The sequence below is a fragment of the Phyllopteryx taeniolatus genome, chromosome 20 (assembly GCF_024500385.1).
Source record: "Phyllopteryx taeniolatus isolate TA_2022b chromosome 20, UOR_Ptae_1.2, whole genome shotgun sequence".
NCBI lineage: Eukaryota > Metazoa > Chordata > Actinopteri > Syngnathiformes > Syngnathidae > Phyllopteryx > Phyllopteryx taeniolatus.
In genome coordinates this window covers 1,958,069-1,976,113 of record NC_084521.1, presented here as the reverse complement: position 1 = coordinate 1,976,113, position 18,045 = coordinate 1,958,069, and the positions used below count along the sequence as shown (strand labels likewise).

General features: G+C 41.6%; 1 protein-coding gene across 3 annotated transcripts in view; it reads left to right on the top strand.

Moving 5' to 3' along the window:
• LOC133470382 (cadherin-12-like) overlaps nt 1–18,045 on the top strand; it is a 132,879-nt gene that overhangs the window by 26,448 nt on the left and 88,386 nt on the right. For all 3 annotated transcript variants that reach the window (XR_009785967.1, XR_009785968.1, XM_061758733.1), the window contains one exon: nt 4,301–4,736. Coding sequence is in view for 1 of the 3 variants with exons in the window: in XM_061758733.1 (XP_061614717.1) it covers nt 4,479–4,736 (258 nt within the window). In the remaining 2 variants the exon portion in view is untranslated. The remainder of the gene's footprint in view (nt 1–4,300; nt 4,737–18,045) is intronic.

Sequence of the window (18,045 nt, the reverse complement as noted above, 5' to 3'; positions counted from 1 at the left end):
AATCGAGGTGCATCGAGGCATACTTGGAGGAATTTGGCATGGAAGAACAAGCCCATTAAACACTTTTCAGGTGAACTAGAACAGAGATGGCAAGCCAGCAGATAGGGAGGCAGACTACAGACACACACAAATCTTTTTCACACGCTTTTGGTTTTGAGGCATTCTATTTTTCGACAGGCCATCTTCGTACGACATCAGGAAATGATCAAACAATGAAGAAGCTAACAATTTTTGAACATTTAATTTTTTTATGTCGAGACTTTCACACTTGCCGTGTGGTTGTTTAGTTTGAAAGGCAGGCAGTACAGCAGCTGTGTAAAAGAGAATAGCAGAACACCCAATACTCACTTGTTCTGCACTGTTGTGTTGAAAGCAATTGTCACTGTGCAACAATTTTTTTATTTTCAGACGTTTTTATCTGATTTTGTCGCTCTTTGACCTACAGAAGTGATGCTTTTTGGGGCAAACCTGTGGTCATGACTACCCCCTCTCAAGGTGTTTTGGTTTTCTGTGTGTTCTCGACCGGAATTGGTCAAATATGAAGAGGCTAACAACTTTTTTAACAGATTTATTTTTTAAAAAGAATAGCCTGTCATACTGCCCGTCAAAGTCCAAACTCTGGTTGGGGCCCCTTAGATCGACAGCTGGCAAATATGACGGGTGTTTTCGTTAACTTCTTTGTGATGGTCCGCTTCAGTCACATTTGCGCACATCGCTTGGTGTGCAGTGGGCCTTTGAGAAATGACTACATGGATGTAAGGCAAACGGTAGGCCCCCCACACAGAGCAGGACACAATCACTCCAGGGTGTTAAACTTCACACTCAGGTTGCAACCCCACATATACAGCTATCTGTTATGTCTCAGATACTTCATTGGAAACAGACAAATTTGCAACATCAAAATCCTCAGCCTGCATTGGTACCTTACACACTGGACAGCAAGTCAGGAAAATGCGGCTTGGATGGCCTCCTGTGTGAAAGGTGCTTATGCCCTCCCCCCAAATTTGGAACGCTAAGCTGTCCGATGAGACTTCCTACAACAATGCAAGCGTGTTCAACTCCTGTAGGTGCCCCAATACTTTTTCATTGCCTGAGCGCGTTAGCTAATAACTACATGGATGTAATGCGAATTCTAACTGACCCTAACACAGTGTTCGTGGGCCGCAACATAAAGAGCGAGCACGATGACTCATGGGATGTTATTAACGTTTGTATTCTTTTGCGCTGCCCGGCGGGCAACATGCATGAGAGCGTCGCTAACGCCGCGACACGTGGGCCGTCAGCGGAACCTTCGCACGGCCGAGCCAGAGACGAGCGCGTGAGGACTTGTGCTAACGTTGCTACTTTTCATTAGCTCGCCTCCACCTTGGCGCCTCCCTCCCACTCTTTCCCCCGAAGGCCTCGCCGATATTAAAGTCTTATGGCTGCGGCGCTGCACCCACTGCGTCTTTGCACTCTTCTCATGCAGCAGGCAATATTGTTTGAAGCCTTTTCAGAAACAGCAAGTTTTCAACACGACTTTACAAGAAAAACATCATACCCGAGAAACACAATATTGGATACAGTCACAACCTGGATTGTGATAGTTTTATAGAACCATGTATTTCCTTACTTTTTAATTACAGATATTGATATTCTGTTTCTACCAACAATGGATTCTGATTAAATGTCATGCAGGATTACATTTTGAGATGGATACACAATATGATCTAAGAATTGAAAATGAATAGAATTTGCCCTTGAGTGATCATAATAAATTCGACTACAGTAACTAAACATAAACAATTAACTGAACATAATTGAATTAAAGAAAATGGAAAAATAAAAACAACTTGAAATTTGGGTTAATTAAATAATATGCATATATAATTAAATATAGTAGCCGTTTTTTGGTTGGATTCATAGATGCCCCTTAATAAAATATAATCTAATTTGCTTTCTAATGAAAACCCATTTAACAGAGTAAATATATTTTAAGCATTTGCATATATAAATAAAAGTACAAATATGTGTATTGACACATATTATTTTGATAACAACATTATGTTACCTTAGTATTTTTTATTATTGTATATAACTAAATTAAGTGAATAAAATCTAGAATTTTTTTACTATAGTATTTCATTCTCACAACTTAAAATTAGTACTCAGTTTGAGTAAGCATGTACTTATATGGTCAACAGGAAGAAGTTGATGTTGGCGAATTAGAACCAGCTACTATATGGGTGCAATTAAACGAGGAAATACATTATTAAAACAATTACTGAGCAAGTTTGCAAAGTAAACAAATTATAAAAACTAATAGCACGCTTTTATGCGCTATATCACTATATCAGTAAACACAGAGCACAATCCAGATCACAACTTTTTCCGTACTGATGACATTTGTTTGTCACGTTCTTGGCGCCTGGATGAAATGAGACGCTCTGCGGATTTCTCTGCCAGGTGCCGTTCCGAAAAGATCCGCATTGTTTTCAGAGAATCGAAGGCGACGTGCGAGACCGACGACGACGACGTGTCGTCAGCGACGGGTCAGAGCGCGCGACCGCCAGCCCGACACATGCTAATGAACTTAGCCCATCAAATATGCACGGAGCCCTCCCGGGGCACCCACATTTTGCAGAGGTTGCAGGAACAGTCATTTTACATTATGACTGCACTAAATGAGTAGCGACCTGCGGGAGAACCGCGTCTGACCCGAGTCAAACAAGTCCTCGCCGGCAGAACTTTTGCAGATCATTCTTGACTTTTTAGATAATGCGGTGTGAAGAAGAAATTGGTGGGTGCCGGTGGGGCACGGTAACCCCGGGATCTGCTGCCGTAGTCAATGTTCCAAGTCGGCGTAATTAATCAAAGGCCATCAAGTCAACGAGGGCTCCGCTTATGAAATTAGAGGCTTGTCCTCTTGCGTTGTTGGGAATCTCATTAGGTGATGAGGAACAACAAACCGGATGAAGACATAACAACACCACAGCATGATTGCCTCTCGAAGGAAACACACTTTGCATTTTTTTTTTCACAATTTAAAACAGTTCCCAGATCTCTTAATAGCATTACACTTAATGATTGTGGCCTAAGATGAACTATCCCTCAACTAGTGCAATCCAATATAGATGCATACAGTATATACAATAATATATGCAACAACGATCAAGAGTTGCAGCAAGCTTAATGCTGCATTATTGAGGACCCTTGAAACTTAGCCTGTTTTGAGGAAAATGAATAACTGGGCAGTGGTTGAACAAGGCAAGCGTCTAGTACTTGCCGAAGCGAAACCCAAAGCGTGAGGGGCGGGGGAAAACATGAATGCCCACGTAGACAAAAGTATTTTCACTGGTGGAGGCAACACTTCATACACTTCACTTCATGCACTTTTCAATTAATGCATTGACAACTTCCCCCAGCAATCAAGTATTGCCACTTATCAGACGCTAATATGCTAATATGTGCAACCAACAAAACTGAATGCACCTCTGCTTACCTTTTGGCTTTGTGTTTCAGACAGTGTATGTAGTCCGGCCGTTGCTTGCACCAAATTATCGCTCACTCAGTTTGCTCACGCATGTCTGTACATGGTTGTTGTTAAATGGAGTAATTTGGGTTAGGGTTATTTTAGTAATTAGTGTAAATCAAATAATTAAAGTGAGTGACTTTAGGCCCAAATCCTAAATCAACCACAGCTAGAAGTGGCATCATCTTGAAAAGTCTTGTACCATTATTTGTGTCTGGACATGATTCGATGTAGTTTGAGACTTTTAAAACATTTTTTCCGAGGCTTTCACTCCAGCCGCTTTACTTTATCTGGCGTGCAGAATGCGACTCAATAATGTGGCGTGACAAGGATGTGACAGGCGGCGTTGCGGTCTCGCCACAAAGGATACAAACACAGGCGAGTGGCAGAGAGAGAGCAGATTACGTATTAAATTGCAAGCCTGCAAGATGTATTATACCTTTTTAAGCCTTGTCCACCTCGCCTCTGTTGCAACGTCTGTCGATGGCCGTTTTTCTCATCAGGTAGCAAGGATCTTGATTGCGAGCTCAACACCCTGATGTTTGACCAAAGGAATTATTGTGGGGACTAAATTGTATGCAAATTAAGTTTGTGTAGCAAGAGATTTGTTTTAACTTCAAACCCTACTTTGAAATCATAACTCTTGTTGAAACCCTAGCTCAGGTTTGAAAACCTAATTTAGGCCTGAAATTCAAATCCAGAACCTTCGCCAATGAGTCTGCCTCCAATAAGATGTCATACAAATAAGATTTATGTGACAAAAGGTCTTAAATGTGTCTCGTCTTTTAGGTGATGACTGCTTGAAGTGACCTCTTCCTGACCGACGCGGGAAAAAGCACGGCGCCCTTCCTCGCCCGTTGGCCGCTGCCGCCGTCCCACCTCTTTCCTCGCCAAAGTGCTTTCACCGTGGCTCAGCTCTCGCTCCCGTGCCACTTCCACTTTGAGAGCTGACCCTCACAGACCGCCAATGCTAGCAAGGAACTGCCTGCTGCTGTTCCTTTGGTATCACCTCCAGGAAGGCTCGGCCTCGCCGCCGCCCCCCATACGGCCGCCCTCCTCGCCACTGGGACCCGGCAGGATGGCGGGGAGGGCGCGCGCCAGGAGCTTGATGGGCCCCGTAAGGAATGGTCCGGCTGGGTTCCAGAGGGTCAAGAGGGGCTGGGTGTGGAACCAGTTCTTCGTGTTGGAGGAGTACATGGGCTCTGACCCGCAGTACGTGGGAAAGGTAAACCCCCATCTTCTCAAACTTTTACTACTATTACTACTACTACCACTATTACTACTACCACCAATACTATTCCTACTACTACTAAGACAACTACTACTACTACAAGGACTGGGTAGAGAGAAACAAGTTTGTTAGCGATCCTGAAGATGATTATTGAAGATCTCTTGGATTTCCAGTTCCATAGTAAAATATTTGAGGGGATGATTTAGGATCCAGGCGGCACGGTGGACGACTGGCTAGAGCGTCAGCCTCACAGTTCTGAGGACCGGGGTTCTATCCCCGGCCCCGCCTGTGTGGAGTTTGCATGTTCTCCCCGTGCCTGCGTGGGTTTTCTCCGGGCACTCCGGTTTCCTCCCACATCCCAAAAACATGCATTAATTGGAGACTCTAAATTGCCCGTAGGTGTGACTGTGTCTGCGAATGGTTGTTTGTTTGTATGTGGCCTGTGATTGGCTGGCAACCAGTTCAGGGTGTACCCCGCCTCCTGCCCGATGATAGCTGGGATAGGCTCCAGCACGCCCGCGACCCTAGTGAGGAGAAGCGGCTCAGAAAATGGATGGATGGCTGGATTTAGGATCCCTGGCTTCAAAGACAAAACCTTGCTTGAATCCCTTACCCAATCTTGAAACCCCATGTTGAACCTCTGAGCCAATCTTGAAACCCTAAGTTGAACCTCTGACCCAGTCTTGAAACCCTACTTTAAACCCTGAAACTAGTTTGACACCCTAACCCTGACTTGAAAACCACATTTGAAACCCCAATACAGCAATGGAACCCTAATTTCAAGCCTAAACCTCTCTTGAAACCCTTCTTTGAAACCCTGAAACTAGTTTGACACCTGGGCTTGAAACCCAGATTTTAAGCCATAATTATTGTTTAAAACTATAATTCTTGAATGAAGCACTCACCCAAATCCAGTCTAGAAACTATATTTAGAAACCATAAACCTTATGTGGAACCCAAACTTTTGCTTGAGAAAAATCTTGTACCATGTTGCGTTTAGCTTCTTAGTTTAGTTTGTTGCTATGATGCCACATCCTCATTCACCCCGAGCTACAGCAGAATACTGATTGGGATTTAGTTATCCAAACTAAATAAAAAAAAAAAAAACATCAGTTGCCCCAGAATTCATTGTATCCATCCCTTCCTTACCTTTAGTTAGTTTAGTTTGGTATCAAAGAATTTGCGATACCCTGACCTTGACCCAATCCAACATCTAACTAGAACCCTAACAGGGAACCATCATTAGGCTTTCACGTGGACTTCACTTTGTGCATTGCTTGACAATGATTGACCTCTCTATGAAAAGCATCTGGAGACGAGAGTGGTCCTTAACGACGTTGATGGTGGCACTAGCTAGAGGGATAAAAGCTGAAGAGATGAAACCCGCTGAGGGTGAGGGCAGGGTGACAGTGACACGGTCTTTGACACAGTTATCAAGTTGACTTTAAAGAGCAGAACAGATCACAGACTTCCTTTCAAAGTCACATAAATGAACCCAAGTGGACCACCTGCTGGGCCACCATCTTAAAAGGTGCTCTTAGAAGGTATTCCGAGACCAACCTGAAAGTGACATTTCCACTCAACAAACTCGACTCTGTGTGTTTGTGTGTATGAGTGGAAAGGCAGGAGCAACCGAAGAAACAATTATCGCACTAATTGGCGCCATCGTTTTTAGCTGCCTGCATTTATTTGATTGAGACAAAGCAGCACATTTTCTCTCACCAACGAGCTTTTTAATGATTACGTACTTAACTAGAAGTAATGGTGTCACGCGGCTCAAAGTCCTTTGCCGCTGTCGTTTGATTAGCATTTTTACCATTCATAAATCACAGCATAAACGATCAGTCAGTCTCTGTAGCCGCGCTACACTTCTGAGATGTGGGGATTCTGTTTCCTTTGGGTAAATGCAGTTTGCAAATCCAAACAAAACAGAGATTATCAATATATTTTAAAGGCATACTGATACAGTTTTTATATTGGCTCTCCACTGAGATGTACGGAATATTGTAGCATCGGGGTGTGTATTTCCAGTGTCTTTAGGCTGATGCACCCCCATTATGCATGTTTAATGGGAAGCAATGATCTGGTCTCAATCCTCTGCTGCTGCTGTTATCACACTGGTTTGTTTTCATCTCGTCAGCCATTAAGACGCATAAGTACAACATCTCCCTCTGTGCGCGCGTGTCTGCGTGTGTGTGTGGTAACATTTGCCATGTCAGCCCACCTCACTCCTGGCACGCGCAATTCCACAGCACTTGCAGTCTCCTCCGTCGTCTTGTTTTAATTTACAATTTACGTACCCTTTGGGCTGATCCATAAAATTCAACGATTTGAGTCGCGTAGTCGACGAGCTCCCGAGTCAAATGCCATTTTGTCTGTTGTATCGCTCCCATTATTTTCTACTTGGTCAGTGCGTACAGACACTGGGAGATGCACGTGAGTAGATTCAACGTGGTCAGCACATTCCAACACACGGCTATGGAGGTCTCATCAGTGCACCCTAGTGCTCACGTGGATATTATTCACTGATGTTATAGATCACCCACTACGACTACATTAAATTCATTCAGAAAAGTAGGCCCAAAGGTCACACTACACCCCTGGATTCATCGCATGAATCATTGCACTACCAATGGCCTCAACCAAAGACCAGGAATGTCATTTTTTTTGTTCATGAGCTAATATCCGATTAGCATCAGACTAGGTTGATAGCAAGTAGGTTTGAATTTTTACTTCTACTACACCCTGGATTGGTCGACAGTCAACCATAGTGTTATTATGAATGAGGCATTGATTAAAACAAAATAACTGATCCAATGTCATCTACTTGAACCACTAACCTACTAATCGTCTTATCTCAAGCCAAAGAGTGTTGGTTCGTTCATAAGACTAGGTTGATAACCAGTAGGACCAAACTGCTACTTTAGTTTGCCACCCAGAAAAGCCGTCCCAAAAGTCTTACTACGGTGAACTCCTCAAATTCACAGTTTGACATTCGCATATCCTTGTACGCATATTTGTTTGCGTGATGTCAGGTCAGTTCGTGCTAGTGTATGATTTGAGCTTGTACGCTAGCTAATACTATTGATGAGATGGTTCATTTGTGTAGAATAATTCAAGTATGGAATACAGTCAATGTTTCGTTTATGTAACTTGGATTTATGATTGTGTGTTTTTAAACTCGAGCACACCCCTCAGTATCTTGCCACTCTGGTCACTTGGACCCCTGGAGATGTTTTTTTTTATCATCTTCTCGATTTTAAGTGTTTTACCGTGATCTTGTGTCATCCATAGTAATATGCAAACCCCTTTTTGGGGGGTGTCAATTACTTGCAGATTCACTGTCTAACCTGGATTGTTTGTATGTGAATCACTGCACTCAACCCCAAGTTCAAGAACATAATTTTTTGTATCATCAGATAATAGCTAGTGAGCACCTGTACCCCAACCTATTACCCCTTGCTGTCGAGTGCAATTGCAGCGTTGGTGCGACTAACAAGACGGGAAGTCAGCCATAACAGCGAGCAGAATTTGGCATCATGGGAAGTAGGAGGAGAAGGTGGCGGTGAGGAAGTCAATGAAGGCGTTACTGATCAGCTAGTTATGCTATCAGCGCTTGATATTTGTCCTTTGAGTTGAGAAGGAAGCTGCAAATAACATTTCTGTTCTTATTTTCTGTCCCCACAAACGGTAAGGTCATTTTGATACACGCAGTTTTCCTATTTGGAATTTTTCCACACACCTTAAATGTGCTCTAAAAATTTTGCTGTCAGTTCTGGTGTATCAGAGAAGGGCGGGGCTAAGCATGCAAAAAGAAATGCATTTAGGGTAAACGGTTTACTCGATGTATAACTTAAATGACAAAAGGCACAGTTCAATTGTGCAGTTTCTTAATGGGACTCATTCACCCCAGTTTCCCTGTAAATCTCTTTTTGTGAAATAATGACTAAAAAAAATGATAAAGATAATGTAACTTATCTTGACCACTTTCAACATACTACCTGGAGCAGGAATTTATTCACTTAATTTCCTTTGATAAAATCTGTTTAGAAATTACTCGCAGGTCCACAGTACTGATTGTGGTGAGTGCTCTTTGTAGTCAAATTCCAGGTAGGAAAACAATGCCGCAGTTGTTATGGTTGGAAAAGTGGCAATTACACAGTTGAAGACAATTATTTTAGTTGGTGAATGAAGAGCATTGTCTTGATGTGATATCATGAGCTGTTATCAGCGAATGCCTTGATGATTTGGCCTTGTACAAACGAGCGTATTGATAAAAGACATTCATAGAAAAAGCCGTCAAATGTCGTCTACCCGGGTTTGAATAGACGAGTGCAAGCAAAGCAACCTTTATGTTGACTTTCTTTGTGAATGCATTTACACTCAAAGTTACACCACCTTTCCCCGCGTCTGACCTCATTTAGCAAAAGTGGCAGCAAGCCAAGTGACATTTTCATATTGATTTAGCGCGCTAATAATTGCTAATATGTTTGCGGTGCGCATAGCCGCCGTTAAATGTGAAGGCAAACAACCAGCAGCTGCTGCTAATTGTCCTCACGGCTCACCAAGGTGCAAATAAGGTTATGCCGCCATCTTTACCAGCATCGCACACGCTCTTATTAAAGTCATCAAGCATGTTTACATGCTGCCACCTAGCCTCATCAAGAGACGCTTCACCATCATGGCATGTTGTTAAAAAAAAAAAAGTCTGTCCTCTTAAAGGGGAAATATCGTGGAAAATTGACTTTTAAATGTTAGGACATAGCAGGGGATAGGCTCTGCTGTGAATAAACAAGTAATTAAAGCCTACACCTATTTATTTTTTTATAATTGCCTATATTAATAGCTTAAACTGTAAATATACTCCAAACTATAATCCCCAAATGCTTTAATATCATTTCAAACTTATCTTACAACATTACTCAAAAAAAAGAAATTGTTTACAGATGATTTGATTTTGCATTTTAATTACCACTAACATTAACATTCGGTGAATACTCTGTAACTTCTACTAACAACCTGGCAAAACTTAGCTCTGACCTGACATATAAAGATCTTACAGCAGTCAAGATCTATCATGTCAACATACTTGCTTGACACCAATTACTGCTTTCCTTTCATCAAGGGCTGTGGTGGCATCTACGGCAATTCAGAAAGCGCACAAAGGTGATAAGTGAAGACAGAAAAAAAAGGTGAATAGCAAACAGACGGGAATTCACTACAAACAATTTCATACCTGGAGTGCCTAGCCCCCCATCAAGTGTGAAATTATTCAACTGAGTAAATCTTTTAACTGCCCATTTCTGAAAATGCATTTGTGCCCCTAAATCAAGCAGATTTCACCATGGCAAGAAATATGCTGTAAAATACTTCGATAACTCCTGATCCTCGGTTATTTTGACAAAAGTGTGCCACAGAAATGTTATTAAGACAACCATGAATTGTTTCAAATTGTAGAAAAAAAGGATAATATCAAGATATAACAGAATAATATAAAGAGGAGTCAAGGAGAAAATGTACATTACGCAACAAGCCATAACACAGTTCGGATCCATCCTTTTTTTTTTTTTTTTGATTAATCAATTTGTGCTATTAACAGCACATCCTAGGGGGGCGCGTCCTCCACATCATTGCATATTAGCGGTTCAAGCGGCGAGGACGTCAGGGGGTTAATCTGCCAATTAGATCACGCGGAACGCTGATGATGTGCGAGCAAACGTCAGCCGTCAGCGTTCCGACTGCTTCGCCTGAGCGAGCTGAGCCGTTAGTCTCTCGCATTTTGTTCTGATTGATTGGAATAAGAGTCACGTCGGTTTGGATTGCAACATTAATTTGATCCATTGGAGGTTAATTAGATTCTGAATAATCCCAAGAAGGAGTTAGAATATTGAAAGGAATAACCTGAAATCTTAAAGGAAACTTGAAGCGACGTTTTTACAACTTCACTGTAGATGTCAAATCCTGGTGGTGGTGTAGAACTTTTGGAAGGGACATTTTAGGGATAAATCACCAGGAACATCTGGAATAAAAGCTGTACAGGGCAGGAAGGAGACCAACAAAAACAGAGGCAGAGGCGTGTTATATTTAAGGCAAATCGAGATGGATTTGGGATAACAGGGCAAGTCAAAGAACAAAGGAAAATCCCAATTTTAATCCAAAATTGTATTTAAATAGTCAGGGATACCAAGATCAATCAAATCAAAATCCAAACTAATGGCTAATTAGCATCAATCAAGGTTGGTAGCCTGTAGGACCAAAATACTTCTTCAGTACTTCAGAAAAAGATTTGAAAATCCCGACTAAACCCTGGATTCGTTTCAAGTGACTCATTGCACTACCAGACACAAAGGCAAAGATTACATTTTCTGTTCATCATTTACTAGCCAGCTAGCACTAGGCTAGGTTAATAGACAATAGGACCAAACTACGAATTCAGCAAAATAATTCTGAAAAGTAATTCCACATCAACCACAACAGTACCAACTGCTTCCAACTCTAAGACCAAGAATGTCATTTTTGTTCAAAAATTACTATTCAATCAGCACCAGGCTAGGTTGATAACATGTGGGACCAAGCTATGATTTCAGTAAAGTACTGTAATCCCGAAATTAAGATTACACCCTTGTTTTTGAACCACTACTAACTGCGTCAAACCTACCACCAAGACTGTCATTTTTCATTCATAGGCAAGGTTGATAGCCAGTAGGACCAAATGACTAATCAAGTTCTACACAATACTACTCAAAAATAATTCAAATGCCCATAGAGCTAGAATTATAAATCTTGCAATATCCAATGTACGAATGCGGTGTCCCTTGGGTATGTTCACTGCAGTGCGATGACCATGTGACACGCTAACGCTTCTGACACTGGAAGACAAAAGGTCGCTCATTTAAATAAAAGTCAATAAAGCACCTTTACTGCAAAAGGGCAGTGCTGCATCTGCTTCCGACTTGTTTGCTTCGTCTCTTCCCGCTCGGCAAGGAATGACCATTCTGGCTTTTATTCCCACCACATACCCCGACTGAGATTTATTAGGAAGCTAAACTTCCAATGAGGAGTCATGAGGGAGGAAGAGGAGCACCTTTCCCGCCATGCGCCATTAAATGAGGTTTAGTTTAAACGCTTTGGAATTTTGTTGTAAAATGCTCTGGGACACGAAATGTCCCGTCGGACAAAAACATGTTTACAGTGGGCGGGTGGAAAAAGCTGCATTTCTTACGGCGCTTAAGTGAGACGGTCCATAATAATTAATCCCAAACTGGCGAGCAGACGCCTGCCCGGAGTGCTTGTTGCTGACCTCCAGCCTGTTGAGGACACGCCGAGCCTGACAATCATCATGTGTATCTGTGTGTGACATCCGGCTAACGGCATGGCTAATAGGCTGACACCACTTATCAGCAACTTGATGATCTTTAAATAAGATGGATATTTAACAGGACTGCAGGAAATATATGGACAAGTCACCTTTACGCAGACAGGACGTGAAAGCCGATAATGTCCATGATATCATTTTTTTGAAACCGTATCCTCAAAAGACTTTTACAGCTTGAGAACCTGTACCTATTTGGTACTGGAAAAAGGATACAAAGAGTTCCATTGTAGTTTGATTGACTTTGATTGACATCGGAACTCGATGATGAATGTCGCTGAAATCAAAAGCTAATGATGTCCATTTGTCTGCACCTGAATTTATGAGAATAGCTTTCACTCTTTTGTGAAGACTTTCTAAAGAAAAAAATTACCTTCCCTAAACAGCTCCCACAAAGTTAAATACAAAGCTTTTACCATGTTTTCTGATTGGTTAGTCCAGTACAATCAGTAAAAAAAATCCATGATTCACACATATAAGGGTAGACTACACCCTGAAATGGTTGCCAGTTAGTCACAGTGCGATTGGGAATGACCCATTGAATAGGAACTGGTCCCAAGTCAGCAAGGCAAGACTGAGTGCCTCAACCAAGAATGTCCAAGAATGTAATGTTTTATTCGGAAGCTGATAGCCAATTACCACTAGGCTATGTCGACAGCCAGAAGGACCAAACTACAACTGTGGTAAAGTAATTCATTCATTATAAAATAAAATTCCTAATAATCCCAAAAAGACCATCCCAAACATTGTACTACGCCCTGAATTGGTCAGTCAATCACAGTTCGATTGACTGTAAAGTGAACCACTACACCAGAATTACCTGAAGTTATCAGATTTGTATGGTCAAGTAAACAGACTCATTCAATTTGAACTGATCACCAATGCACTCTGCGAAAGGTAGCTATGTGAACTACTACATGACCACAACACCAACATCCCAAGACCAGTAATGTGAATTTCTTTTTTCAAGGTTTAATATTACAGTGTCACGATTGAGCAAAATAATTGTCGAATTTGCTGTATTCCTGCTAGTACAACTTTGTCATTTTCATAATTAATTGCCTAAGAACTCAATGTTTAATATTTTCGTATAAGAACAATTTCTGAGGAACATACTAGTGAATGAGACGTTGCAAATTCGTTGATGACTACACAGGAGTTTGCTCCTCGTTGAAATGCCGTTCACAGTCGGAACTCAATGATGAATGTCGCTGAAATCAAAAGCTAATGATGTCCATTTGTCTGTTCTGTCAAAAAAAAAAAAAAAACATTGTATGTTTTTTCTGCTTAATGGACTCAAACGTCCAGTCTCATATTTCTGTAGAGATACAGTATGTTCGCCATTAGTATCACTTACATTTGCGTCCGTCTTGTCCGCACAGTGACATTCACGTTTCATGCCGGGGGGGGGGGGGGGGGACAAAAAACGCCCATGTTGCTTAATCAAGTGTGATATAATAAAAGGCAATCGCCCCGATCAATAATGGTTGCTAATGTCGTATGTGGCAGGCGGGATGAGACGCCAGCAGCCATTTGAATGTTTGACTTCTGTGGCTACGTTGTCAATAAACACGCTAACTTGTGCAAACAGATGCAGTTCCACTCAGCTAACCCTGTCTTAATGGAGTAATTAAGACGAAATGCTAAAAAAAACAAAGAAAAAAAAAAACCTTAAAACCAATAATCATCTTGCATTATCAGACCAGTCAGAAACCAGTCCGTCCATTTACTTTATGGTCACTAAATCAGCTCTGTGACCCACTGCAAAATCAATTGTCTCAAACCTAAGACCAAGAATGTCCAAGAGTTTTGTTTTTGTTCATAAGTTAGTAGCCAATTAGCACTAGGCTACAGTAGGTTATTCAAAATATAGAGAGGCACTTTATAGTTTTACACCTCCTCTCTTTAAACACACTTAAACTTATATTTTAAAGGTATTTAAACCGAAAAATGTAATTAAAATATACTGTAAAAACCCATAAAAACCATCCCTATAAACCACAGATTTCCACCTTGTAGCGGGGATTTTCCCAACAGAAAGATAGATACGGTCCACTAAAAAAAAATTGCGAAAGAGGAAATGTGATAAAGCAGGGGAACACTCATCATGACTCCAGTCAAGTCCTGAGTCTTCTACTTCCAAGTCTAAGTGAAGTCTCAGGTCTTAATTTTACTCAAGTCACAAGTCATCAAAACAGTGACTCGATCCAAGTCGCTGTGACTCAATTCCACATCTCTGCGTTGCACTGAGCTAACACAGTCTCAGCTACCTGTCGTATCTATCAATCTATTCAATTTTGTGGCCTCGCTTACACACACACACACAACACGCAGATAGCATGTACACTTTTCATACGAGCCTACATTTAGTCCACGTGGTGCACAGAGCATCGCGCTAAGCCTGGCGGCGGAGGTGTGGCGCAGCTACAGATAGCGAGGGGGTGTCATCCGCCACAAAATGACCCACACACTGATATCGATCAGCTATAATAACCTCGCCGCGGCGTTTATGACGCCTGAGCTTTCTCGCCGCTGTACTGTACTTCCGTGCTAGCGCACGGCCACCTCGCTACAGCTACCTAGCTTCGAGAGATAAACAAGCAGACGTATCAGGTGTAGCTTAATCTCAATCCATTAATTCAAAGGAGTTAATTGAATCAGCGACATGAAATAACATTTATTACAACTTCTGACAAGGATTTTTTGCTATTTATAAGGGGTTAGCAATCAAAACCTGATGCAAATAGCAAAAATATGCTAATCATACCACTCTCTCCCCTAAAAATGTTTATAATTGTGCATTAAAACGTCCTTTTTGAAAGACAAGCACAGTTTTTGTCTATGAAGTTGAATTAATCAGAAATAGTCTTGACATTAGTTTTTTTTTTTTTTATTCTTTATAAACTTGGGCATTTAGTGTACCTTACTTTGAGCAGCTAGCCATTCGTTAACTTGCAATTGCGATCCAGACCTTTTTCTGTATTATTTTGCAAAGTTTATCACCTCTGCTTTACTGCTCTACTGGAATTTTCCATCACGCTGCTGCTACCTGCCAAGGCGACCGACTATCAAGCCAATGCTAGCTAACATTGAGCCTTAGAAGGAGCAGGGCATTTGGCCGGACATTTTAGAGCAAGACCGAAAGAGCAAAACAATATGCGGATTGACACGACTAGGTGAATTTTTCTGCAAACAGATTTAGTTACGTACGTTACAGAAAAACAGAACAGAGAAAAATGGTGAATCGCAAATCGGCGAGGGTTTCTTACATTGGGGGAGGGGGGGGGATGGGTGCTATGGACAATTTAGAGTCTTCAATCAACTTAACATGCATATTTTTGGAACGCAGGAGGAAGCAGGAGTACCTATAGAAAACATACAAGGAGAACGTGTAAACTCCAGATCTCCAAATTTTGCCTGTGGCCTTCCTGGCGGACCCCAAACTTCAAAACTGTGAGGCAGACGTGCTTAGCGCTCCTCTTCATGCAGCTGCTTACTCGGAACAGAGCATAGACAAACAACCTCGGGCAATGAGCCACATGCTGTTTCACTAAGATTATTAACTAATCACATATAACAGCTTGTTCCGGTAAATTCCTCTTAGAGAAAACAACACGTAAAATGTATTCCATGTTTTCCGCGATCACGTTTCTTAAAATGAACATTTTGTTGATTTCATGAAAAACCTCGATTCCCCCCCCCCCCACCCCCTCAGACCTGATGTGGAAGTAAACCTGATTGGTCAAGCTTCCCGGGCCCATTCCGAGGCTTCCCACACGCATTCCTGAGAGGTGCGCCATATAATCCCGGCTGCAGAAATCCAATTACGCCATTTTCCGCACAGGCTGCTTACATTCTGCGCCCAAATCAGTCAAATTAATCAATATGCAACCTTTGTGCATAGCAGATGAGAGGCGCAGTGTGGTGCACATCATGCGAGTGGAGCACGACGCGCCGCTATCTCCCCTGGCCGGGAACTTGACACAAGACTCGATTAATATGGATATCACGCTTATAATTCATATTCCTGGGTGGTGGTGAATACTGTGAGCATTATGTGGACGCAACTAATGGGACCCCCAAAAAAATTAATTGGATGTATTGGGGAAAATGTACTCTTTCATTCCTTGTATACAAAGTAGTTAGCTCTCTGGAGTGCCTGCACACCCGTTAATTGTGCAACTAAGTAACTTGTAGCTCCTCCATTTTCAAGCTACTACACAGAATTAATGTCAAAGTCAAAAGGTAAGCAGAGTTGCATTTTTATCACAGATTAGCATTAGATAAGTGTTATTAGCCTTAGCTTTTCATAACCAGCACATACTTAGATGCTCTGTGAAGTTGCCAGCGCTATTGCCGATGTGTCCACTGCATGCGCCACATGTACCGATGGCAGATCAGCACAGTAATTGAAGTGTTTGCGATTTAGTTTTGAAATGCTGCCTCCACCAGTGAAAATCTAGATTATTTTTCCCCGGGTGGGTTTTTCTGCTCACCTTTGTCATGTCTCGTCACAATACCCTAGTTCCACTGCCTCGTTGTCATGGGAACAAAAGCCCATTTAGCCCGTAAAACGGGGCGGGTGAACTGCATGAAACAGAACCACCCCCTTAAACCGAGTAAATTCAAGTGAATTAAAGTGGAGCATTCCAGGTGTTGTAAGAGTGTCTAATTATTTTCTTTGTGTGTTTTTTTTTTTGACCAAAAGATGACAGAGCTTTCATAAAAACACCTGGGAACTTAAAAAAATTGTTTTTTAAATGCATAATGCATAATGCATCTACTTTATGTGCAGTATACAGTATAGAATATGGTGTACCAGCTAGTCATACACACCTTCAAAAAATATCAATCAAATAATAAATTGGCTACTCAGCTGAACATTAAATCACGAAACATTATCAAAAAAGATCATACAATTAATATATATTTTTTAAAACTATTGTTTTATGAGGACCAATGTTGAAAATGTAAGTCGAAAAGTTTCTGTTTTGTGTAAAGCAAACCAACAAATTGGCTCACAGCACTGATTCAGAAATGCAAATCCAACCTGATTAATTTTATAAACAAAATGGTAGCGCCTTGACATCAATGTGGGGGGAAAAAAATGCCATTAATTTAACCAATGACAATCAAGTGTATAAGATGATTCATGAATTGGCACACAGAGGAGACGCATGATCGAAGGATTAAAAAAAAAAAGAAAAGAAAGTAATGATTTTCTTTTCACTATGCAGGGAACAAAAAGACTCTGTGGTTTTGGCTACAATTTGTGCGGATTAGACGATAAATCAGCAGAACACAGAGTGTGTGTGCGTATGCGTGTGTGTGTGTGTGTCACCTTCATCCACATGATGTGTTTGATTCCCACATCCTAACTCAGCTGCCAGCCGGTCGGTCGTCTTGCAACACATAAACAGCAGTTCAGAAGTGAGGAAAAACAATCGCCGGTTTGACTCGTTCCATGACTCACTGCTGAGATCTTTTTTATGTAGTTTAAGATTGGCACTGTTGACTGTGTGCGTGTGTGTGTGTGTCGTTCGGTCTCTTAACACAAGGGTGGCTCGCTTAAAAAAAAAAAGCTTGTTGATGACATTATCACGACTTGTTGCCATATTTTTTCAAATGTAGCCACACACCCCTTTCAACATCCTGTGAAAATTTTGTACTTGTCTGTTTTTGAAAAAAAAAACATTTTCTTGGAGACTTTTACGTTGACTTTTTACGAGCCTTTCGTTGCAGCCCTCTCCCACCAAATTGCATAAGACCGCACAGATGTTACACTTTTATCGGTTTGATTGTAAACCCGCTCGGAGGACGATTAGCATGCTGACGCTTGCGACAGTCCATCTGTAGGATTTGCAACGCGCTGCAAACAGTCTCAAGAAGAGCACTTTCATGTAACTATTAGCATCTGCTGCGGCCGAGTTC